Source organism: Mastigoproctus giganteus, chromosome 9 (genome assembly GCF_048544385.1).
Source record: "Mastigoproctus giganteus isolate SK-2022 chromosome 9, ASM4854438v1, whole genome shotgun sequence".
NCBI lineage: Eukaryota > Metazoa > Arthropoda > Arachnida > Uropygi > Thelyphonidae > Mastigoproctus > Mastigoproctus giganteus.
This window is the reverse complement of record NC_143583.1, coordinates 213,617,554-213,644,938: the sequence shown is the minus strand read 5'-3', so window position 1 is coordinate 213,644,938 and position 27,385 is coordinate 213,617,554. Positions and strand designations below refer to the sequence as shown.

The 27,385-nt window shown below is 37.0% G+C and overlaps 1 protein-coding gene across 1 annotated transcript in view; it reads left to right on the top strand.

Annotated features, from left to right (window-relative positions):
• Positions 1-27,385, top strand: part of Cc2d2a (Coiled-coil and C2 domain containing 2A) — a 422,612-nt gene that overhangs the window by 263,571 nt on the left and 131,656 nt on the right. The window contains exons 20-22 of the mRNA XM_090380928.1: positions 1,387-1,540; positions 3,703-3,838; positions 20,797-20,935. Coding sequence (XP_090237054.1) covers positions 1,387-1,540; positions 3,703-3,838; positions 20,797-20,935 — 429 coding nt within the window. The remainder of the gene's footprint in view (positions 1-1,386; positions 1,541-3,702; positions 3,839-20,796; positions 20,936-27,385) is intronic.

The window sequence follows — 27,385 nt, the reverse complement described above, 5'->3', positions numbered from 1 at the left end:
ATGTATAAATATAGTGCAAATGCATCAGAAATACATAGCTATATCTGAATAAATCAGAATATTGGTAAAACGGCATCGTTTTAAGTTATATCTCATATTGTGATTTACCAATATTCTGATTTATTCAGATATAGCTATGTATTTCTGATGCATTTGCACTATATTTATACATAGTCTAGACTCCTTCATAGCTTGAGGCTTATGCCCTAAACGCTTGAGTCTAGGGACAGTGCATGTATAAAAGAACATGTTAAAAGATCAACAGTGATCACTTTTCCATTTTCGATATAGAATCTGAACTGCATTCAGGTTCTATATCGAAAATGGAAAAGCTATTAATAATATGGATGGAAAATCAGATTCAGAAGCAAGTAGCTCTGAGCCCAATGGCCATTCAAGCAAAAGCAAGAAGTATTTATGAAGGTATTAAGGATACGTACGGAAAACCCCAAGCCAAGTTCGTGGCAAGCAACGGGTGGTTTAATAGGTTCAAGCATTGCACTGATTTCCAAAACATTAAAGTATGTGGTGAAGTCACCAGTGCCAATGCTAAAGAGAAATTTTGTGATGTGTTGGAAAAATCCCCTTCTAAATCTCCACAGCTCTCAACTTCCACAGCAGTGTGCTTATCAGCTGGAGAATTAATTCTGGCAACGATGTTCGAAAGGTAAAATTTGCCGACATTATGCCTGTCTCCTCTCTCTTTTTTTGTAATTTTGAAATTTTTGTAATTTTTCCTGTGCATGAGATAAAAAAAATTGAAAAATAATTCTATTTACATGTTTGTTGAACATTTCTTTTTTGCTTCAATCAAATTCAATCAAATTTGTTAGTGCTGCATAAGCATTTAGGGAAATTCTGGCTTATGTAGAGTTCCGCAGAACGCCACCCTTATGTAAGTCGGGAGTGGCTGTATATGTGTGTATATATATGTATGTATGTATGTATGTATAGTTAAATAAGGTTCCGATTTTTCCAAAAATGATAATGGAACTGAACTGTATATTATAAAATAATATTATTCATTCAGAATAATATTATTTATAGAAGAAATTAGCATTTATCAAATGTACAGTTATTTAACAAAAAGATTAAGTAATGAGAGGATGTCATTAATTTTTATTAAAAAATAAATATGGTCATTTTTTTATTTATTTTTTATTATTATTATTTTTTTTTGACTCTTGTTTCTTAGAAATAAAGAGCCTATATTAGCAGTAGTATAAAAACTACTTTTAATATAATAATACTTTATACTACTGTTATATTAGCAGTAGTATAAAGTACTCCAGCTATCAGTATTATCACAAATGCAATAAGATCAAAATTAGTTGATCTAATTTTGCTTAGCAAAAGTTTAGAGCCATTTTATTATATGTTTTTAAGGTGATGGAAAGTACAGGCCTAAAGAATAACTTGCTGTCTGATATATTTCTTGCTACCCCAGATAGCACTGTGACTTCAAAAACTGCACACCTGACAGATTACCAGTTTAGTTGCGAGCAAAGTGTTGCATATAAACACAATGCTGTAGGAAGTGGTAAGTTTGCATATATGAATTGAATGGAATGCAATGTATCTAAATTAACAGAACTAAATGACTTTGATTTAGTCATCAAATGATTTAGTATTTAAAGTTGTTGATACATCAAATGATAAACAAAAATTTATTCAATACCTAAGTTGTCTTGTCTTTGATTAAGAATTTATTGCTCTATATTAACAGTATTGTCACATATTAATGAAATAAGTAAATACAGTAAGTCCCCAACTTATGTAAGCCCAAGTTACATATTTTTTTTTCAATAAATTATTATTATTATTTTTTTTTTAGGATTGTAAAATTTAAAACAGTAAAAAAAAATAATAAGCAATCAATAACGATGAACATGGCATGCACAAAATTGCACAAGTCAGATACAGAGTAACAGGTTTACAAAGCTTAAAAAATAGGAATGAAGAGAAGATTCTGAAAATTTGTTTTTTATATTACTGAAATTTCAGTGAAGGGGGACACACATTTCACTATAATAACATAAAAAGTCGCAGAAAAAATAAATCAGAGTGAACACGAATGTGCAATCTCCTTTTAGATAAAGTACTCCAGCTATCGGTATTATCACAAATGCAATAAGATCAAGTTTACTACCCATTTATAATAATAGATTGCACTAACAGAAAAGCCCAATAAACAGGAAACTGCCAATTGTTTTATGGTAGCGACCAGAAATGCGTTTTAGTAAAATATGAGCTCATGTTAGGTGATAATAGTGTGTTTCCGCCTTAAACCTGTGAAGTTCTTTGCAGAAATTTTTATTTTGACTTTTATCATGGTGCCGACTAAGAGAATAAGTGACAACAGTACTAGTAAATCTACCAAGAAAAGGAAAACGATTGATTTGGATCAGAAAATTAAAATAATAAGGATGTATGAAAATGGTCAAACATTAACAAGTATCGTGCAGAATTTAGATTTGTCAATAATAAAGGACAAAGACAGAATACAAAAAGCGGTAAAGGGATCAGCACCAATGAAGTCAACTATTAATAATCAAGGCTACGAAATACATATCAGTTTTTACAGTACGATAACATGCGTTCTTTCTTCCTTTTATGTTTTCTCTTCTTATGTGCCCCTCCAGCTAATTCACCCTGTCCCCAGATAAAGTTTTTAATTGAACTAATTAAAAATATATAACTATTTTTCTTCATTTTTCATTTTGACTTCACTTTCTAAATTATTTAGTAGTGTTTCTCCAACAGTACTTTATTCTTGTGTTTAGTGCTGTTTTATATGATAAATTCACTTTCACTCTACTGGTTTGCCATGCTATCTGCATACATTTTATTTAAGTTAAATACATGCAACGTGTCATTCTTGCATGTTTGCTGCCACTGATGTCTGCTTTACTATCTTTATTTTTTACTTTCATTTTATTTTACATTTATTTTTGTTGTCTATTCTTCGATTCATTTGGATATAATTTGAATTATATATATATATATATATATATACTATCATTGAATTATATTAAATAAAATTAAATTATAATGAAATGAATAAATAAATAAATAATTATATATATATATATATATATATATTGAGTGCGTGGAGTTATGAATGAGGTATGCTACATTGATGTTCTGGACAGTTCTGTGTGTCCTACATTAATTTTGTCAAAGTGGCCCTTACAGCTTCCAATAAGACAGACATCCATGACATAAAGTAAGGATTGTGATCCCTTGGTTTGAAGAGAATAATATCAAAACATTATAATTGCCAGCACAGAGTTCCAGATTGAAATGAATTGAAATGAAAAATTATGTCAAGGCCAAGACAGCTCTCTTCTTTAGTGGAGCTGCACATTGAGGCAGTCATTACAGCCAAATATAGGCCGATACACTATATATATATATATATATTTTTTTTTTTTGACAAATTTTTGTTAGGATAGTGCATATAAATCCTATGTGCACTATCCTACCAAAACATATAGGATACTTGCAGACTATATACAATGACTAAAGTACTATAACTGTGTACTCTGGTCATTGTATAATTCTCATTTATTATTGATTGTGGTCTGTTAAAACATTAATCATTCATTCTTTGTATTGGTTTTATCTGTAATATAGTGAAACTTCTCTTTTGAATCATAAGAAATTTTTTAGTTGTTAATCTCTACACGTGCTGTTTATCAGGTATACAGTTTGAGTCTAGTGGGCTGTCTTTATGGCTTATGACTAGAGGAATTGTAAGTTGCAGTCTTTCTTGGGGAACTGATGATGATGATAAAGTTTTGGCACCTTTCTCAAAAGAGAAACAGCATATGCCAGGGTTTGTATTATTATTATTTTTTTCTGTTATTTGTGTATGTAGCAGAAGCATTGTCCCATATAGTAGCATTTGGGTAATGTATAACAGAATACTAATACAGAAACAACTTGGAAAAAAAAAAAAGCTGTCTTAAATGAAGACTGCCTTCTCAGATTAAGTCCTTGACTATTAAATTTTATTAATCTGATAAAAATAATTTTATCAGTGGTGGCAAAATGATGCAAGAAAGCATTCTTGATCTAATGAAGTAAATTAAATTCACAATCAGAAATTTAAATCATTTTAATGATGCATATCATATATCTATCCAAGCATCTATCCAAAAGTATCACTTGTGAAATAAAAAAAAAGTGTATACATTAGCAATAGTAGTAGTAATAATGGAGGCATGTGATGCAAGAAAGCAAGCATTTGAAGTTATGTAGTACCAGCAAAAAAAAAAAAAAAAAACCTATTTCACACATCCATTCCCTCTAAAAGTTTGCCCAGTTCCTCCTTGAATTTATTTAAGCTATCAACTTCCACAACGACAGATGGAAGTTTGTTCCAGCAATTAGCCACCCGCTGGCTAAAGGCAAATTTACACACATCTGTTCTACAACTGTCTTTCCTCAATTTGAATTTATCCCCCCCTAAGGTTTGTAATCTGAGCAAACGGAAGAATCCCATCAGAATTCAGTGTGCCTTATACACCTCAATCAGATCACCTCGCAGGTGCCTAGTCTCCAGCCACTGCAATTTGCAGAACTTAAGCCTTTCTTGGTAAGAGGGTCCCCTTCATCCCCCCCCCCTTATGTGGTTATGTGTTTCACCATCTCTACATTCAATCCAGAAGTATATCCTTATCCTATATTGGCTCCCTTGAGATAAAGATTTATGGCACTAACATTTTATTTACAAATAATCAATTAAGAGAACTAAAGAATACTAATAATCATGTGACTATATCATGGTAAGTGCTTACAAAGCGTACTGACATAACACTGGCGATGTTTCTGATTCTGCTTTGATTCCTATCATCACGTTAAGGGTAATTCCATGTCATTTCATCAAGATGTGTTCAACCTTATTTCATTTGATTTTCACTTACACTTTATTTGTAAGGTAATGAAACTTTATGTATATGTGCGGTATTATAGCTCCCTGAGTCAAACAAGTGCAGAGTTGTAGGCTTTTTTTTCGGAATTTTGTATTTAAAATCAGTGTATCATAGTCTGATGAAGATAGAGATGCTGTTTGGGTTGATATGAAGTTCTTTGTGTGGTCCAGATAATTCATTATTATGTAATCATATGACTTGCATAATTGATTATATAAAAATGGAAAAAAGATAAAATTGATTCAGTGACCTTGAAAAATAAAATTTAACAGTCACATACATCATTTTCACCTGCTGTTTTGACAGGTAAATGTTTGCCATTAAGTTACTATTTAAGTGAGGCAAACAAATGGAAATTATTAGGGTGAAATCAGGGCTGTAAAGAGAATGATTAGGAAGTTCCCATTACAGATCATAAATGATCTCTTGGATTGCAGACACACACTGTTTACAGCCTTATATATCCTCATATAGCAGCAGTACTCCACTTTATAGCTTGCTGTTTTCTGAAAATCAGCCCCTTGAGTTCTTTCAAAAGTATGCACCATGTAAAATGTGCTCCACGATTTTGAAAATCCATAAGGAGAATGCCATGATATTTCCAAATTAGTCACCATTACATTCCCTGCTGATGAAACAGCCTTAAGCTTCTTTGTTGTAGATTGACACCTGACTACAGTTGACACTTTTCCCTTGGGTAATGTTGAGGTCTGGCATTGGGATATGTGGATGTTAAAAAAACCTGCTAATGATGATATCCTCAAGTTCATCCTTTTGCACAGTACAACCTAGCCGCCACATCATAAGAACAGATACCAATTCGAATGAAGGTGTGTCTTTTGGAATGTACAAGCCATATCAAGATGTTTGAACTTTTCTTTAAATTCTTCACTGATGTGGTGTTCTAATGTAGGACTGAATTCTTATAGGAATGAATTAGTTAAGCAACACTAATATACTGTGTGAGACACTTTGTTTTATTGAAAATGTTGAAATTACATTAAAAACACCTCAGTAGAAACACATTGGCAACTAAGCAATTTGGAGACATATTGAGGCATTTTACAATTACATTGAACATTTTCATTATAATAACTTAGTCATGTTGTACATTAGTGTTGCTTAATTCATTTCCATAAGATGACCAATCACATATTTTTTTTATTATTATTATTATTATTTATTTATTTATTGTACAAGGTGATCCCAGCCAGCTTTCCAGCATCCCCGCCTGACCCTCTTCCAATTACTTAGATTCTAAAAATTCTCTTATGAATTAGCATAGGTTCTTTCTGTTTTAATAGTTGAGCACCTTAACCATCAGAAAAATAGGGTACTTTACTTATTTTAAGGGATGGCATAGCATTTAAAATCATTACATTATTCTGTAACATTACAAAAATTCATTTAATATTATTTTGTAACATTACAAAAATTTGTTTAACATTATTTATAGCATTCAATTCAAATATTATTATAACATTATGAATGTTATTATAGCATTCGTAATGTTATAATTTCACTGTAAAATATAAAACATGCCACTAATGACACTGTTTCTTTAAAAATCTATTGTTATAGAATGCTACAATATGGATTTGATGTAGTAACAGATATTTTAAGGGAAATGATTTATTAATTTTTTTTTGTTTTAATCTCTTGTAAATTTAATTTTGGTAATTTTGCAAATTTTGCTTGCACCTTCATAATGATGTGACTGTTAGTACCCTAGGTATAACTCCCATGTGAATACTAAAAGATGGCATCTAATATACTGGAGGTAACCACCCAGATGTGAAACAACTTAAGCAGAGGTCAAGGTGTGGCATCCGTGCTACACAGAAGAATTGGTGCAGTACCACCACTTTGCTTATTAGAAAGGCTTCAAGTGGTGAAACCCATATTTAGTCTCCAGGGGAAAGCTCTGACAATTCCCATCTCTTCCGTCGTGCCATATGATTGATGTCTTCTGAGGTTATGTTGGGCACCATGGTGAGATCCAATCTTACTTACATTTTGAGGCTACAGCTCTAAAGCAGTTTTTGCAGGCCAGTAGCTAGATATTCTACTGGACTGAACCTATTGATAACTCTCTAGAAAGCATCTGAATCAGTTAGTGTATAATTTCATTGCCTTTACTCTGCCAAGTAGTGACTGAAGGGAATCCAAGTGGTGTGTATGTGAGGGGGGGGGGATGTCAAGGCCTCGTTATGTCAGGGAATTGGGTATATCCTTGTTGTGTATGCCATATCCAAAACTTTCATTACTTCATACAGCATGTCCCCCCCACCATTTCTTACTACTGAATACAATCATGAATTGTCACACCAATAGAACAAATTTATCTGCAAAAGGATCTAAGCCTCCTAAACGCTTCCTCATCTGTGGTCTCAGTTCCAATCTCAGTGATGTCCATTTCCACTTACAGTCTGCCAAACCCCATGTCCTTTTTCTGACAGAATCCCAATTATCGGTTGATTCAACCACTGCTCCTCTCAGTTGGCAATAATTTGTGATATGATTCCTTTTACTTCAAAGGGTGGTATTTGTGCATGTGTCTGCTATGATATTCCTTGTCAGAGACTAAGTAATCTCCTCTTTTTGATCTTTTCTGCCTTAAAATCTGTACCCCATTCTGTCAAATTCATCAGTTGACTCTATCGACATCCCAATTCCACCAATCACTTGGAACTCTTTGACTTCCTCTCTTTCTGAAGCTGCACTTTTTACAGTCCAACTTTTCTAATAGTGAGGTAATTTTCTTTGGTAGTTTTAATGTTCACTACTTCAATTGGCTTTAGTTTTCTAGTCACATGGTCACAACTGGACAGATGCTGAGGACTTTGCATTGCTAGTGACCTGTTACCAGTGCATAGATTGTACATTTACCTTACAGAATACCAGACAATCCTAATGGCTCAGCTGACACTCTTGAACTTTTTCTCAGTCATGTCAGTGAAATTATTTTTTCTTGTAGTGATGAAATCCTTCATTTCACAAGGTTCACTAGCACCTTCGCCGAATTGTACACTCCAAAAGAAAAGCCTTTCAGAGAGCTCGTACCTCTTGGCCCCCAAATGAGGTCAACACCCTCCGTGAAGAATATCGAAGAGTCAGAAACGACTACACCTCCCTTATAAGGCAGTGTAAAAGATCATCTTGGGAACGACTCGTCAAAACGACTGGCAATACTGAACCCTGGGGGGGTGGTGTACCGCATCACCACCAACAAGCTCCCAAGGGGCGAAGTTATCCAATCCACTCTCACACCAAACGGCATTATGACTACATCGTGGGAGCAGTCTATGGCCAATATTCTGGACACACTTTTTGGTACAGATACTGATCCTCTGACGGTACAACAGCAAGAAATATGCCAGGCAAACAACATCTACTTCAACAATGCTGTAGAAGACCAATTTACCACCGATGAACTGCAGCAGGCTCTTACCAAAATGAAAGAGAGGAAATGTCCCGGACCAGATCTCATTGAACCCGAAGTCCTTGAAAAAACAGCCCAAATTAACATCCAGTTTCTACTCGACCTCTTCAATAAGTGCTTGTCCCATGGATCTTTCCCAGAAGAATGGAAAAACGCCAATGTAAAACTAATCATAAAATATCCATCTAAACCGCTCCAACAACCAGAGTCATATCGACCCATTGCCCTTTTATCCATGGTCAGTAAACTGTTTGAACGACTACTCCTAGTACGGCTCCAAGACCATTACACCAAAGCTGGGCTCCAGTCCAACTTCCAGTTTGGATTTCGACCGGGGCGTTGCACAGAAGACGCACTGCAAATGATCATCTCTGCAGTCTCAACTTCTACCTCCAAATACTACCTACTAATAGCAATAGATTTCGCAGGAGCGTTTGACAGGCTCTGGTGGGCAAGTATCCTTCGCAGACTTAGGCAAGCAAATATACCATTAAATTTATACAAATGCATCGAAAACTACTGATCAAATAGGAAAATTACAATCTCCTCAACGTACCGAAGAATTACCAGGTCAATCTACAGAGGTTGCCCCCCAGGGTTCAGTCCTTGGTCCTTTTTTGTGGAACATGGTCCTGGATGAGCTCCTTGGACTGGACCTAGGTCCTGTAGCTATACAAGCCTTTGCTGATGATGTGACCATCTCGATTGAGGCTGACAGCAGAGCTTCTCTGGAAGCCAGAGGAAACCAGGCACTTCAAATCCTTCAGAACTGGGCAGCCCTACACAAACTAAGACTCTCACCCCAAAAGACACAATCCATTCTCCTGAAGGGATCACTGCAGCCTACTAGAAACCCCACTATCAAACTTCAAGGCCAAACCGTCAAGCTAGTTTCTACGTTAAAACTACTGGGAATAGTACTTGACCCTAAGCTCACTTTCTCTCCGCATCTTGCACACCTCCATGCGAAAGTGAGAAACTACACTGCTCTCATCACACGGGTGAGTCGTCGCGATTGGGGATTGAACCGACGCACCCTTAAGATTCTGTATAAATCAATCTTCCTTCCCTTCATAACGTATGGATCAGGGGTCTGGTTTCGCAGGGCAACTCTTTACAACAACAAACGTAAACTGGGAACCATCCAGCGCACCATCCTTCTTACTATTACAAGGGCATGCTGCACAGTTAGCAACCCAGCCCTTCAGGTTCTTGCGGGCGTCCTTCCGCTTGATCTGGAGGTTATTCGAAGGGGCCTCCACTACTGTCTATCCAGGGGTATACCAGCGACTATCCTTGGACACTCCATCAATAACCTGAATGAAATCAGGCAGGAAAAGAAAAAAATTGCCATTCTACTACTTCAGACCTGGCAGGACAGATGGACTGCTACCGACAAGGGCCCAATCACCAAGAAATTTATACCGTATGTGAATGCCATATTTCCTAAATCTCCAACTTGGTTTTCTCCTGGTCTTCATACCACCTACCTCATCACTGGACACGGATCAATAAACCATAAATTAACATCCATGGGAATCATTGACAACCCCTACTGTGCATGTGGTGAAATAGAAGACTGGAACCATCTAGTATATACCTGTCAACACTATGAGGACCTCCGCAGCATCCTGTTTACTCGTATCCAAGATAACCCTCAAGGAAATGAACACTTATTCATCACAGAAGAAAACTACTACTATGAGTTTACCAAGTTTGCACAAGCCCTCTTCACAAGACGGAGCACCCTATTGCCAACACAAAATAGGAACAACCCAAACATCTGATCCTAACCTAACTGGCAAAACCGATCTTAACCTGGATAGGATCAACTGGCGTATGGACCACCTCATTCTTCAGTAGCAACTTGCACACGGCTCTCTTGCTGTCTTATTTATCGTCCTTCCCGGGTTCCCCTTTCAACTGATGGCACTTATTGCTCCATTGATAACCTGGAGGATACCTTCGCCTACATCCTCCATATTTCTAGCTATACCCTCCTTTCTTGCGTACACTCTGTACTTCCCCGACTCTACCTTTTTTTTTTTTTTTTTTTGTCTCCATCCAGGAAGCTCTGGCGACCCTGGCAGAGACAAGCCAGAGAATAATGGGCAGACTGGCTACCTCCTAGTGGTGTGTGCGGGCAACGTGGAGTCCCACTAGGGGCCCTGCGGCCAAATGCCAGGACACACAACAGAACCTAACGCAATATGTCATATACAACACACAACACTTTTCTGGCATTTACAGTAGTACTGTATTCCTTCACAGCGAACATATGGCGCAGATGTGGGAAACCACAGGTGGCGCCTGACCCTAATACTATGCACACTATGCACACTATAGCTACTGCAACTTATGCACCATTGAATGCCCATAGCACATGCTTTATTCCACACTCCACCTTAAAATCTCATCCTTTATCTAAACCTTGGTTTTCCAATAAATGTGCTTAGGCTGTTCAAAATAAGAATGTTGCATATTGCTGGCTTTTAGCAAAAAATCCAGTTCATTTACTGCCTATGACAAAGTTTTCAACAATTACAAAGCAGTTATTAATCATCCTAAACTATATTTTGAACAGGCTAAGAGTAGAAAACTTGTCCCTTATCCAAAAGGTAGTTGAGCATTCTGGTCTCTTGCCAAAGCTACTGGCAGCAACTTTGCCCAACTCTACTCACACCTCTGTTAAAATCAGATGGCTTCTATTGCCACCTCAGCTAAAGATAAATCCCAGTTTCTGGCATCCTACTTTTCTGCTAACTCTTGAATTGATGATCTTACTAAACTACCTCACAACCATTCTCAGTACACTCCACTCAGTGCCTCCTGTTGTAGGTGCCTCCATAGCCAGGTGGGCAGGAGCAGCAGTGCGTAGCACACGCTTCTTGATTAGACCGGGATTCGAGCCCGTGACCACCAAATACGGAGGATGCAGAAAGGTCAGGGAATGACCACCGCATATCTAGCCTTAGTTGCTAATGCTCCTAAAAACCAAATAACAACAGCCTCCTGTTGTCTTCCATCAACAGGATGTCAGAAGAACGTTGAACAATCTTGATGCCAAGAATGCTCCAAGTCCTAATTGTATTTCTCCAGTTATTCTAAAAACTTGTGTTCCTGAGCTTATTCTTCTTCTGTGTCACTCTTCTACACTTTCTTATTCCACTGATTGGAAATTTGCTTATATCCAGCCAGTTCTTAAAATGGGTGACAAATCCCTCCTGTCCAATTATTTTCTCATTGCGCTTACTTTACTTTTTTCAACAAAGACTTCGCTTATGTAAACTCTAGAAGAATGGGGAAGAATCAGATTGGCCCACTTGATATTAATGGTTTGACAGTTGATGATCCTGCTGGGATCATCAACAGTTGAACCTTAATTATGAGACCATCCTTCAACTCGGGATGTCCCCACAGGCCGGGGTTGTGCAAATGTAGCCTCGTTCACAGAGGAGATCAAAGGGTGACACGAGCGATTAGAGACCTATTAGTTAACTTCTACTTCATAGAAAATAATGGAGTCACTAGTTAAAGAAGCATTGCACGGTTATCTAGACAAGACTGCAGTTATAGTTCATACACGGCATGGGTTTGCTAAGGGGAAATCTTCTCTGACCGATTTGATTGGATACTACATTGTGGTCACAAAGGAACTGGAGGCAAGAAATAATTTTGATATCATATACTTGGGTTTCAGGAAACCTTTTGATACTGTTGCACATGGAAGACTGCTGTACAAATTGGAGCAGTATGGCATTATTGGTAAGTTACTGCTATGGATAAAGGGACCGTTCAGTGGGAGAAGACAGAGTGGTCAACAGATACAGCTCTTCGTGGAATAATGTTATTAATGGAGTCCACCAGGGTTGGGTGGTAGACCCTTGTTTTCTGTATTTATCAATGATATTGATGAAGGTAATTGAGATGTTTATGGCTTTGAATCATTTGAGCAAGCTCAGTGCTCATGAGATTCTTCCTCTTGCTCAGATTTCACACTTGAAGGGTCATAAATTCAAATTGAGGAAAGACAATTGCTACACTATGCTACTGAGACAGGATCTAGAAGTTGGGCAGTTGAGCTGAGAGGTGGAAACTGAAGTTTAACATTGACAAATGTGAAGTACAACATGTGCGTAGCAGTAACCCCAAAGTAACGTAACAACTGTGTGGTATCAGACTCAGGGTAGTAGAGAATGAAAATGACCTGGGAGTAATATGATGAGATGAAGTTTTCTGAGCAGTGCAGACAGGCTGCCAGAGCAGGTCATGGGGTCATGTCAATGATGTACAGGAATTTTGCTAGCAGAGATAAGGAGGTGATTATCCCTTTGTATAAGGCATTTTGAAAATGTGAATTGGAATATCATTGGTTTGGCTGAAACAAGAAGAAGAAATGAATCACTTATAAGTTTATCAAGTGGAAATCTGCTGTACACCAATGGAAACAGTGAAAGGAGTGAAGGTGGAGTTGGGTTTCTGGTCCATAAAGATTTTAAAAACAACATTTTGGAATTCAAGAGTACATCACCAAGGGTGTCAAGACTAATACTCAAGATTTCTAAGAGGTACAAGCTAAAGATTATAATGATTTATGCACCAACATCGAGCCATGATGAAGAAGAGGTTGAAGAAATGTACACTGAAATTGAGAGTCTTCTAGATGAGCAGAAAACCCACTACACTATTATTATGAGGGACTTCAATGCTAAGGTTGGAAAAAGGCAAAACAGCGCAGAAAGAGGAACTATAGGAAATTTTGGAATTCGTGAAAGAAATAAAAGAGGTGAAAGACTTGTGGAATTTGCAGAATCTCAAGGACTATCAGTAATGAACACTTTTTTCAAGAAAAGGGTGAACAGAAAGTGGACATGGAAGAGTCCAAATGGATTAACAACTAATGAAATCGACTTCATCCTCACTAACAGAAGATATATTGTGAATGATGTTACCGTCCTGAATAAGGTAAATGTTGGAAATGATCACAGAATGGTAAGATGTACACTTGATATAAATGTAGGAAAGGAAAGGAAAAAAACTGACTCGAGTAAATAATACAAAGGTCTTTGAGATAACAGAGGAGGAGAAAAAGCAGTATGTTCTGGAACTTAAGAACAAGTTTGAGCTTCTGCAGACTGCTCAGGACCAAGATATCGACGAAGAATATTACAACTTTCTGAAAGTGATAAAGCCCAAGAAACCTATAGGGAAACAGAAATCCAAAGAAGAAAAAATTAGTCAAGAAACACTTGTCATGATGAACCGAAGACGACAAATGAAGAGCAAGAAAAACACTGACATGGAGAAAATTCAGTATACTGAGTTATGCAAAGCCATTAGAAAGAGACTCAGAGAGGACATAAGAAGATTTGACACAAGAAAAGTAGAACAAGCATTAAGGAAAAACAAAGGATTTAAATCAGCAGCAATGAGCAGTAATACAGAAAGACAAATGATACTGAAACTGAACAATAGCAATGGTTTACTTATAAACAGCAGAGAAGGCATAATTCAAATAGCAGAAGACTACTATAGAGAATTATACAAGGAGCGAGGGAATGATACCAGCAGTGGGGAAGATGGATTGCAAAGTAGCAACACATACGACATACCCGATATTCTTCCTGATGAGGTAGAACATGCATTGAAGAAAATGAAGAATCGGAAAGCCCCGGGGGAAGATGAAGTTACTGTACAGTTGTTAAAATTGGGAGGAAGAGACATAACACAAAAACTGGCAAGGCTCTTCACAAAGTGCATTAGAAAAGGTGTGACGCCTAAGCAGTGGAATAATGCAATCATAGTTTTGCTGCATAAGAAAGGAGATAAATCAGAAATTGGAAATTATAGACCAATTATCTTGCTATCCCACATCTACAAGTTGTTCACAAGGGTCATTACTAACAGATTAGAAAGAATACTTGATGAGAATCGACCGAAAGAGCAAGCTGGCTTTAGGACAGGATTTTCAACTATGGATCACCTTCACATAATATCACAGCTAATGGAGAAAGCAAATGAATATAAAACACCATTATGCCTGGCATTTGTGGATTATGAAAAGGCATTTGACTCCATACAGCATAAGGCAATGTTTCGGGCACTGGAAAGACAAGGGATAGATACCCCATATATTATGATTTTGAAGAAAATATATGAGAGTGCTACCTCCTTTATTAGACTAGACGAAGACAGTAGGAAATTTAAAATCGAGAAAGGAGTTCGACAAGGAGACACAATATCTCCGAAGCTGTTTACTGCTGCCCTTGAGGAAGCTTTCAGAAGATTAGACTGGTCGCAGAAAGGAGTCAATGTGAACGGAGAGTACCTAAACCATTTACGATTTGCAGATGACATTGTGGTTATAAGCCACGATCCCAAAGAATTAGAGGAAAATCTTAATCAGTTATGCACAGTTAATAAGGATGTTGGACTAAAGATGAATATGGCTAAAACAAAAGTAATGATGAAGAAGTATGCCACGGAAAGGGAAATAATGATTGAAGGAGCAGTAATTGAAAAGGTGGAGTCATATACTTATCTGGGACAAGTTATTAGCTGTAATAATGATAAATGGCTGGAAGTCAAGAGAAGAATAAATTTTTTATGGATAGCATTCAGGAAATATAGTCACATACTGAAGAACAATATCCCAGTTTGTCTGAAACGTAAAATAATGAATCAATGTATACTCCCCACCATGACTTATGGAAGTGAAACTTGGGCACTCACCAAAAGAATGGAAGAGAAGCTGAGAACTACACAGCGAAGAATGGAACGAATTATATTGGGAATCAGACTGTTAGATAAGAAGAGAAACACATGGATTAGGCAACAAACTCAAGTAAAGGACATTCTTATCAAAACTAAAGAACTAAAATGGTCTTGGGCAGGACACATAGCTCGAAGACATGATGACAGATGGGCTAAGAAAATAACAGAATGGTACCCAAGAGGAGCTAGAAGAAAACCTGGAAGACAAAGGCGGAGATGGATAGAAGAAATTCATGAGTTTTTGGGTAGTAAATGGATGGCCAGTGCTCAAAACAGAAGGAACTGGAAAGTTGCTGGAGAGGCCTTCATCCTGCAGTGGATTGAAAATGTCTGATGATAATGATGATGATGATAAGGCATTGGTCAGGCCACACCTTGAGTACTGCATACAGGTCTGGAAGCCTCATTTTAGGAAGGATGTAGAGCTGCTGGAATGAGTATAGAGAAGGGCAGTGAGATTGGTGAGAGGAACAAAGGCTTGCTCTTACCAAGAAAGGCTTAAGTTCTGTTGCAGCATCTGGAGACTAGGCACCTGCAAGATAATCTAATTGAGGTGTTTATGGCCTTGAATGGGTTGAGCAAGCTCAGCGCTCATGAGATTCTTCCTCTTGCTCAGATTTCACACTTGAGGAGTCATAAATTCGAATTGAGGAAAGACAGTTGTAGAATAGATATTTGGAAATTTGCATTTAGGCAGCGGGTAGCTGATTGCTGGAATAAACTTCCATCTATTGTTATTGAAGTTGATAAGTTTGCTTTCTGGCATCGTAGAAGGTGTGACAGTAGTGAAACCCATTAACATGGTTTTCACTTTTGACTTTGACATTCTCGCTTTTTTGGGTCTTGGCGAGGAAGCTCCCTTCCATTGTTGACTTTGCCTTTTCCTTTTTGTTTCAGGAATGTAAGCAAATACCCAGCTTTCATCCCCTGTAATCACGTGAAAAAGCAAATCTGGAATGTCTTCAATGCTTTCCAACATCTGAAAATGTTGCAACCGAATTTCTTTCTGCTCATGAGAGAGGTTTTTCGGTACCAGCTTTGCACACACTTTCCTCATCAACAAATTTTCAGTCAAAATCAATCTAACACTTTCCTGATTAATGTCGCTTCAAACAAGATCATGCACATGAACAATGTTTTTGTCATATCAAGTCGTGGAAGGATACCTGAATGCTCAGCATCTTCGACAGATTCACGTCATCCTCAAAACTGTTTTGCCCAATTGAAAACACATAGTATCATTTCCATAAACTCTGGTCAACTTTTCATAAATATCCGTTGACAATTCGCTACTTTTCGCCAAAAATTTTATCACAACTCTTTGCTCTAAATTGCATTCCATTTTTCACGTAACTCAGAACTGAAACGTGTCTTTACACATACCAACTTGTACAATGACTGAAGCGACTGACGACATTTACCCTTTGCATGCAGGTAGAGGGTGGTTCAGGCTACACAGTGGGAGGACGTAATGGTTTATAGTGTGACCACTTTGATGGAAACAAAATTATTCTCGAACCTTTATTGTCATACCTCGTATGTTACTAATGCTAAAGTAATAGAGAAATCCATTAAATGCCAACTCGTAAATATCTTGTTGCCTTCCATTTGATTAATGATCACTAGTATAGATTTCATCTGTGTTAATTCACTGGTGATATACTTGCATATGTTACCTATGTATGGACAAATTAAATAGAAAAGTTTAGTGAAACTCTAGCAGTTGCTCTTGACATTTCAAAGGCTGTTTTTGGCATAATGATCTCCCAAATGAGCTTCCATCTTATGCATTGCCAACATTTTTTAATTTGGTATCCAGTTTTCTCTCTGACCTCTCACTGCAGATGATGGTAGATTGGCTCTCTATCTCCACTAACTTCTCCACTAATACTGGTATTCTTGAAGGTATTCTTTCTCTCACTCTCTTCCTCATGTATATTAGTCACTTTCTTCCTTTGACTGGAAATCCTATCTATAGTTTTGCTGATGATAGCACATTGCATTACACCTTTCAGTTTGAGAAACCTTACCCTGTAGGAAACACCTTTACCTTTTCAAATATCCATTTCCAGTTCTGTAAATGCTGTTCTATAGGTAATTTTCCAATGGTACAAAGATAACTTAGTTAATTTATCCTTTGGTATTCTAAAATAAAAATTAAAATTAATTTATCACAAAATCCTCTGTCCTTTGAATTTCTCTCCTGAGCCAAAGAATGCTCACTATTGTGAACTCTTTTGCTTTGCTGTTCTAGTCTAGATCATGATTTTAACTAAATTTGAACCTTAACTACTCACTCAATTTCTGCATGGCTGAGGTGAATGGTCATCCCAGATAACCATTCACTAACCCATGTGACCAATAAGTGGTTAAAGGATTGGACTAGTTATCAGAAGGAATAAAATAAATAAATTTTATCCATTTTGAACATTACTTCTAATAATTTTTTCTTTTCCAAAAAACCATAGAGGTTTCATAGATCCCACGTTTGTCCAGGGAAATGCTGCATAAGAGATAAATAAATACAATAATAATGCTAATAATAACACTGGTCTCAGTTTATGCAACGTATTATGTACTATAGTATGGGAAATGCTACATAAGAGATAAATAGATACAATAATAATGCTAATAATAACACTGTTCTCAGTTTATGCAACTTATTATGTACTACATTATAAAATTATGTATTCTGTTATACATTATATATTCTGTTATATTGTTACATAAATCAGGCTCATAGACTTAATAAAATTACTTAATATCAATTGTACTCCTTCAGAATTACATAAAATAACATTAAATAGTGTTTGTATCGATGCAAGAAACAACTGCAGCAGATTTTTTTTCTTTTCTTTTTTTTGCAATTTTACAAGGCTATGTGAGAAACAGTTTCACGTACCTTATCTGATAAATGCAAATAATAACTGTACTAATAATTTGAAATAAAACTATAGCAAGAACCAGTAATTTTTTTGAGTAATAAAAAGTCTACTCGGTAGTAGCTTTCAAAAATGGCTCCCACTCAGCAGCAAGATGTAGCCTGACCATTGCCCTGTACAAATGGATAATCACCTCCTTATCCTTACTAGCAAAATTCCATATATCATTAACAAACCCCGTCAGCTGTCCTGGCAGCTTGTCCACACTTCTCAGAGAACGTCTTATCTGACTACATAATTACCTCAGTGTTTTAAATTTTCCGCTACCCTGAGCGTAGTACAACACGGCTGGTATGTTAATCTGGGATTACTGCTACCCATATACAGTATCTTGCATTTATTAATATTAAACTTCATTTGCCATTTCTCAGCCCATCTGCCTAATTTTTCTAAATCTTGTTTGCAGTAGCATACCTTGATTATTGTCTTTAACCACCGTACCAACTTTTATTAATTAATATCATTAATAAATATAGAAAACAACCATGGGCACAACATTGAACCAAGAGAGGACTTCGATAATAACATTAGTCCATGGAGAGCAGTGTCCACTGATAACCACTTGATCTTCTTTCACTCAACCATCCCTTTATTCATAGCAGTAACTTGTCATTAATACCACACTGCACTCATATCAAAAGCTTTCCAGCTCCTTTTGTTACAGCATTATAATATCCAGTGAAATTGATCAGAGAATATTGCCCTTTACCAAATCCATGTTGTGACTGCAGTTTAACTAGACCATCTTGTGTAGATGATCCTGCATTACAAATGTTTACAGTAATGTGTGATATTGTTTTTCATGATTAATAGACAAAAAACATTCCAAATTGAAACAAAGATTTTGCTGCATATTCTGTAGAACTTGCATCTGAATTTTTTAAAAAATGCATACATACACCGATGAGCTAAAACATTTTGACCAGCGAGTCATTATGCAAATCAAAGCAGCTGCAGGTGAACTACGGCATAGGTTGGGACTTGGTATAAAAAACACCTGATACTGAGCTCCATTAATCAGTGTTACTCTTGTTCTTCAGATGGGAAATGCAGCTGACTTAAGCGAGTTTGACAAAGACCAAATTGTAATGGCCAGATTGACTGGGTCAGAGCATATCCGAAACGGCACAGCTGGTGGGGGGTGCTCACGGTCAGTCATGGTTAGTACCTACTGAAAGTGGTCTAAGGAGGGAAAACTCACAAACTGCCAGCAAGGTGTTGGACAACCACGGCTCATTGATGCTCGAGGTGAGCGATGGCTCTCCCAGATGGTACGTGGCAACAGAAGGGCGACTGGCACAACTCAACCGTAATTAAAATGACTGGTGATGGGAGTAATGTGTCACAACACACACAGTACATCAAACCCTGCTAAAAATGAGGCTGCGTAGCCGCAGGCCACTCTGAGTGCTCATGCTAACCACGATTCACCAACGACAGCACCTACAATGGGCACTCGAGCATCAAAACTGGACCTTGAGCAATTGGAAGAAGGTCGTCTGGTCCAATGAATCACATTTCCTGTTGCATCATGTGGACGGCTGGGTACACGTGCGTCGTTTACCTGGGGAAGTGATGGTGCCTGGATGCACTGTGGGATGAAAACAAACCGGTGGCAGTGGTGTCATGCTCTGGGCGATGTTCTGCTGGGACACCCTGGGTCAAGTCATCCATGTGCCAGACACTGTGACGTCTACCACCTACCTAAACATCATTGCTGACCAGGTATACCCTTTCATGGCAAAGGTCTTCCCCTCTGGCGGCACCATCTTTCAGTAGGATAATGTGCCATGCCACACCACCTGGATTGTTTGACTGGTTTGCGGAACATGAGGAAGACTTCCAGGTATTGCCCTGGCTTCCAAATTTCCCAGACATCAATTCCATAAAGCATCTGTGGTTTGTGCTGGAATGGTAGCTCTGATCTGCAACATCTCAACCACGGACCTTACAGGAGTTAAAGGATCTGCTGCCTCGCCAGGTACGAGCTGTTTTGGCTGTATGTGGAGGACCAACATCATATTAGGTAGGTGGTCATAATGTTTTGGCTCATCAGTGTATACTATACAGAGGTGCTCTGTTGTAAATGAATTTTAAATAATATAAGCAAAGATAAAAAGGAAAAGATAGAAAGAGCATCAACAGGATATAATTCATGTCTATATTTTGGCCTCAATTGTAATTTTAAATGTTTTTATGCCTGTGTAATGGTGTTTATTTATATTGTACTTAGAAGTTAAAATATGATTATTTATTTTTGAATGATGAAATCTCTGTTATTAGTATTATCCTATGTCACTCAGCTGCTTTTTATGATAAATTTTAATTGCAGTTGTTTTAATGACTTCAAATAATTATGCCGAATATGTGGTAATAACTTATTAATGTGCATAAATGATAATAACTTATTAATGTACAAAAGTGGTAATAACTTATTAATGTGCAAAAGTTAGCTATTATGAGGCTCCAAAAACTGTGAAAAACTATCGTTTTTTTTTTTTTTTTTTTTTTTTTTCAACCTCAAATAGTACTGCAGCTAGAACATTTTCACTATTCTGAAAGAATTTATATTAAATGTTCAGTTTTTAAACCTCTTTTACAGACATAATTTGCTAATTGATCCAACGATGAAAAATGATAACAAGAAAACTAGAAATGCCATGTAATTTTATACATTTCTAATGCTATGAAACTTTTACAGAGCATTGAAAAGTGAACTGGCTCCTCCAAGTGTTTCTTTAGGAAAACTGTCAGATATTGAAAAGCTACATCAGTGGATACAGCAGTCACATCTTGATCCAAATGATCCTACAAATGTTTCATTATTTAGTTCCATTCAGGTATGCAATTCAGAATTTAGTTTAAATAGTCTAACTTTTTTGAAAAATTATTCATGCTGGCCATTTCCTTGTCATATAAACACTGCTTTCAAAGATGCCTTGCTTCATTGCAAAAATCAGAATTAAATGATCATTAGAGACCCAAATATATCGAAACATCAGGCCAAATGCTTAGGTTTCAGATTGCAAGACCAGATCATCTGAAGCAGCAGTTCTCAAACTGTTTTGACTTGTGAACCCCTTTCAACATAATATTTTTATTGTGAACCACTAAGCCTATATTCTCTGAAAATTTTTAAGTTCTTATTTAAATTCAGTACATTCAAGTTTACAAGAATCACCTATCTCTCTAAAGAAGAGAAAGAATATTTAATTTTATCATATTAAAAATATTTAATTTTGTTACTGTTTATATCCTGTTTGTAATCTAATCACATGACTTTTATAACTGAAATCTGGCGCTTCATATCAAATAATAGTTGGCTTGCGAGGAATAATATGCTTCTCAAATTTTGTTTCTGTCTCAAGGAAATATCAGCTGAAGCATATTAAATGTTAAAAGAAGCTTGTGATGAATCTGCACTTCCATATAGTCCACCGTTCACAGGTGTTTTGAAATCCTTAAAGCTGAACGTGATTAAGTCACAGAAATCAGCAGTCTTGGAACTTCAACCATTGCTGTAACCACAAAAACAATAAACACTGCTTCTGTAGTTGTGAGAAGATCATCTTATGGCAGAGTATTCTCCATGAGCATTTGCATATGACACGTATTACTCACACCTGAGCAACACCAAGTTCACATGGAGGTTTGTCAGGAGCTGCAATGGATGGTTACTGAAGATGGTGAGGTTCTTCACAATGTGATAATGGCAGATGGGACATGGCTTCATCATATCATTTTGACCCAGAGAGTAAGCAACAAAGCTTTATTTGGAAGTCTACATCATTGCCAATACTGAAAAAAAAAGCAAAGGTTGTAGCTTCTGAAGGGAAGTCATGGTTATTTATTTATTTTTTTTTTTTTATGTTCAATGAATAGTTTACCAGCATGTTATGCCACATCGTGTGACTGCTACAGTACCTTATTACAGAACTTTAGTGGGATGACATTAATCGTAAATGACCAGAACTGTACTCAGGTGGGTGGATGCTGCATCATGACAATGAGAGACCTCACATTGCTCATACTATTGTTGAGTACTTAGCTAGCATTAATGTTGGGTGTGTTCCTCACCCAGTCTGCAGCCTTAACCTTGCTCCCTGCATTTTTTTGTTAATATTCAAAGTTAAAGGAGCTGCAAGGAAAATGTTTCCAGTTGTCAGAAGTTGTAAAGACATCAAACTTGATTTTTAAATGCACGTCAGCAATTGACTTCCACCATATTTTTGAAAGAATGGCAGAAACAATGTGAATTTCATCAAATAGGGCTACTTTGAAAAGGACTATCAAAATATGAATGACTAATACGTGGTATGTTGTGAAAAAACAAAAAAGTATGATCCGTCTTTATTAAATAGCTCTCTTAAATTACTAAAGAAGATAAAAGGTTAAAAATTATGTACAACTTGGTTTCTAAACTCTTTACAGTGCCATTTAGATGCACTGCATTCAGAATTTAAATATGAAAAGTACAACATGCGCAAGAAAGAACAGATGAAGTAGAAGGGAAATTAAAGCTATTTGTTTAATTGTATAAGAGCACATCCAAAAGATGGAAACTACCAATGTTATCAGGTCAGTCTGGTTGTGGCATAAATCACAGAGATTGGAATAGAAGTGCAGGAGAAAACGACGTGGGTGTCCTAAAGTGAAATACACTCTCCTACCAAAATCATGAAATATCCTGCCCCCGCCAACCATCTGATGGAAAGAAATTGTGACTACCAAATATGCAAATATTTTGGCCTAAAAAGCTGGCTACTGATTAATCTAGAATACATTTCAAATGTATGCTATGTGGGGAATGTGTCTATGCATACAGTATCATACAATGTTCAAGATTTTTGGTAGTGTGTGCTGAAGAAATGGAAGGCCAGAGTTTGATAATGGGGCCCAATGAATAACCAGGTAGCCATAAAATCACACTATTGGACTCCCTCCAGTCATTAGCTGCCAAAGTAGAGGTTGCAAGATTATACACTAACTGACAAAGATACCTACTAGAGAGTTATCAGTAGGTTGAGTCTGGTGGAATATCGAGGCTAGCCTACAAAAACCTGAGTCAGGTGAATACTGTACACTTCTGATGATGCAGAGAGAGAGAGAGAGAGAGAGAGAGAGAGGAGAGGTGAGGTGCTATGTGCTGTTTATAATGCCAAAAATTAGAGAAAATATGGGAAAATAAAAAGCAGCACTTATTGCTGAAAATCTCATGATTTCAATATCTTCGTCAAGGGTCAACCATCAAAATTACAGGAAAGACAGCAAGAAGTAGGGCCCCTGTTTCTGACATGAAATATATGCTAGCATGAAGTGGTAGTGGCAAAGGAAATTTGAATTTAGTGGTATAGGAAGTTAGGCCTAAACGTTGAGGTAAGCACAGGAATAGTGAAAGTATATTTCATGGCTGACCCGACAGAGGCAGAAAACAAAAAATGAAAGTTAAAATCAACTATAACTCACTGAATCTGAAAAGGTATGCAGTCATAAGGAACTCTCATGCCAGATGAGGAGGGAGACCAATAGAACTATGAAGATGCATGAATGTGTATTAATATTACTTGTATACTGTAATAACCCCATGTGTCGTTATTACGGTATACAAGTAATTATGTCATTAAAAATGTCGTTATTATCAAAGTAGCAGTAACTAGTTGCTAAACTTTGAGGAGGCGAAAAAAGTATGTTACAGCAGAACATGTACCCAAATTTTGTAAAAATCCCATTGGCTTCAGATTTATTACATCATGCAAAAACAGCGATGCGCATAATTCTGAAAATACCCTGGAACAGTTGCCCAAAGGCTGTAGGTAGGATGTTCCTACTGGTAGGTAGGAACATCCTACCTACCAGTAGGATTATTTCTAACAATTTACCTGTATTAGATGCCTTACACAAAGGCAATCTGTCACACATACAAACTTTTGATTTCCACAGCCTATTCACTAGTATTAATCAGACTAATTTGAAATCTGTCTTAAATAACCTGTACAATAAATTGTAACCTAGGATACTGGAATAACTTCATCAACCTTTATATTTCCAACAACTTTATTTATCAACAAACCATAGAAACTCCTATGGGCAGTCCTGCTAGTTGTATCATTGCCAACCTCTACCTATACTGGTCAGAAACTTCATTACCACCAGAACTCTGTATGCTTGAGATATGCAGATAATTTTTTTTGTAGGAAATTGCCCCAATTCTACAAAATATATATATCTTACAGCACCCAAGAAGGTTCTACACATGAAAATATCCTTATCATAAAACAAGGAATCAGATAGATTACATCCTTATGCAGCAAAGGTGGCATTCCAGTGTAATCACAGCAAAAACAGTTCCTGGAATAGATTGTGGCAGTGATCATCAGCTACTCCACATCATTCTCAAGCTGAAGCTGAAAAAGATCACGACTAAGGTTTTCCCTATACAATTGAATGTAGAAAATATTCCAAATGATTATATACTTGAAACAGGTAATCGTTTTCAAGCTCTATTAGAACTAGATGACAATATGCTGCCTGAGGAAAGGTGAGAAAATACAAAAAGCATTATTAAGAATTCAGACATCAAAATTGGAAGGCTGAAGATAAACAACCTTTGTTATGCAGAAACTCTGAAAAGAGTATGAGAAGCAAGTAAGGAAAAAGAATTCTTTTGAATGTGTGTAAAACTAAAAGTATGGTGATAATCTTGGTTCCAGTAGAGTGAAGATTAATGAGCAAGATATCGAAGAAGTTGATGAATTTGATTACTTAAGGTCAAGAATAAATAAAAATAGTGACTGCTCAAATGATGTAAAGAGATGACAGGCAATTTCTAAAATGTTGGTTACTGATTTGACAAAATTATGGAGAGATCAAGATACGCCCCTTAAAACGAAACTGAGAATCATTAATTTTTCCATTTGCCACTTATGGATGGAATCTGAAAAGAGTTGACAGGAAGAATGAAGCATTTGAAATGTGGTGTTACAAGAGAGCACTGCGTATTTCTTACTTTTTTTTTTTTTTTTTTTATGAAAACCCCAAACATGAGGTATTAGAACCTATAGTACTTAGTACCGTGTTTGGGTAGGAAGTTGAGAAGATGAAAGAAGTTATTTCTTGACATTGGACTTAAACTTTTGTAGACTGTAATTTTCAGGAAATACGTGTGAAGGAAGGTTGTTTCAGAAAACGGCAGTTGAATGAATAAACGAGGAAGATGAAAAGTTGGTTCTGTGAGTTTTAAGTTGGACAGTAAATGGATGTTGGCTGGTGGCAGCACGTGTTCGGACTGTTTTGAAAGAGTGAGCAGGAATTATAGAAGCCAATTCAAAAGAACAGTGCCCATGGAAGTATCTGTAGAAAAGACATGTAGCAGAAATAGTACAACTATGAGACAGAGAGTGGAGAGACTCTGTTAGAGAGGAGTCATTAATTAACCTAACTGCCCTCTTCTGAATGGAATCTAGAAGCCTTAGAGAGGTTTTGTGGGCACCGTCCCAGATGTTGGAACAATATTCCATGGTAGGGTGGATTTGCGATTTCTACAGAGTGATCAGCTGTTTGAAAGAAAAGTAATGCTGAGAGCGAAAGAGAAAACCAAGTTTTTTAGATGCAGAGGAAGCAATATTTGTAATGTGCTTGTGCCAAGAGAGATTAGAAGTCAAGGTAATCCCCAAAAGAGATATATTATTTTGCATAGAAATCAGAGTGTCACCAAAGATAAGCATAGGAACAGAAGAATCCTTTTTCTGAGATATAAGACAACACTGAGTTTTAGAAGGATTGAAATCAACTAAGTTGTCTTTGCCCCACTATCGGCATTTAAGGAATTGGTAGCGGATATTCGAGAAGTTGAAGCTGATTGAGCAGGGCAAGGTTTCTCGAAATGGAAAGTGGAATGCAATGTGCTATCATCGGCAAAACTATGGATAGGATTTCCAGTCAATGGAAGAAGGTTATTAAAATACAAGAAGAAAAGAGTGGGGGAAAGAACTGAACCTTGGGGGACATCAGCATTAGTGGAGAGGCTAGAAGACAGAGAACCATCTACCATCACCCTCAGTGAGCGATCAGAGAGAAAACTGGATAGCCAATTACAAAAAACAGTTGGCAAACCATAAGATGAAAGCTTGTTTAGAAGACCTTTATGCAAACACGATCAAAAGCCTTTGAGATGCCAAGAGCAATTGCTTATGTTTCACCAAACTTTTCCATTGAATTTGTCCATATATGGTGATATTCTGGACAATTTGTCCAGAATATCACCATTGGATCGACACTGACGGAATCCATACTGGCGATCGTTGATCAGACGGAGGGTTTCGAGGTAGTTTAAGAGTTGGCGGTTAATTGATTTCTCCATTACTTTAGAAAGAGTAGAAGTAATTGCAATGGGACGATAATTGGATGGGTGGGACTTGTCACCCTTTTTAGGAATTGGCTGGATATGAGCAAATTTCCAAGCAGAAAGAAAAACACCTTTGGAATAAGAAAGTGAAGAAAGTCGGCAAATTACAGGAGTAAGTTCAAAGAGCACAGGTTTTGAGAACAAGTGGTGAACATTTCTCCAAGTGGAGAAATACCATTGGGACCTGGAGCTTTCTTAGCATCAAGATTCAACAAAATCCTTCTGACATCCTTTTGATGGAAGACCACAGGAGGCATTGAATGGAGCATGTTGGGTATATTGGAAGGTGTTTTACCAAGATCATTAATACATGAGTTGGAAGAAAAATGGAATGCTAACAGGTCCGCTTTATCCTTGGCTGAAGTGACAACAGAACCATCTGGTTTTGACAGAGATGGGCAAAATTTGCAGCCAGTAGCTTTGGCAAGGGACCAGAATGCTCGGCTACCATTAGGGCAAGAAGCAAGTTTTCTACGCTTAGCCTGTTCAAAATCTAGTTTGGACTGATTAATGACCGCTTTACAATTGTTGCGAGCTTTGGTGTAGGCATAAAAATGAAACTGAAGAATTGGAAACAAGCCAATTACTATATGCAACCGTTCTTCTCTTGAACAACGTTATTACATTTATTGGAAAACCAAGGTTTAAAGAAAGAACGAAATTTTAAAGTGGGGTGTGGAATAAAGGATTCCATTCCTACAAGAATAATTTCACTGACTCGATCTGAGCAAACGTTGACATCAGAAGTTTTGAAACAGTAATCCGACCAAGAAAAAGAAGAAAAGAAATCTCGCAGGTCATCCCATTTTGCATTCTTACAATGCCAAACAATATGAGGTTGGGAATAGCCATGAGATAAAGGCTCCACTGGAGAAGAGACAATCAC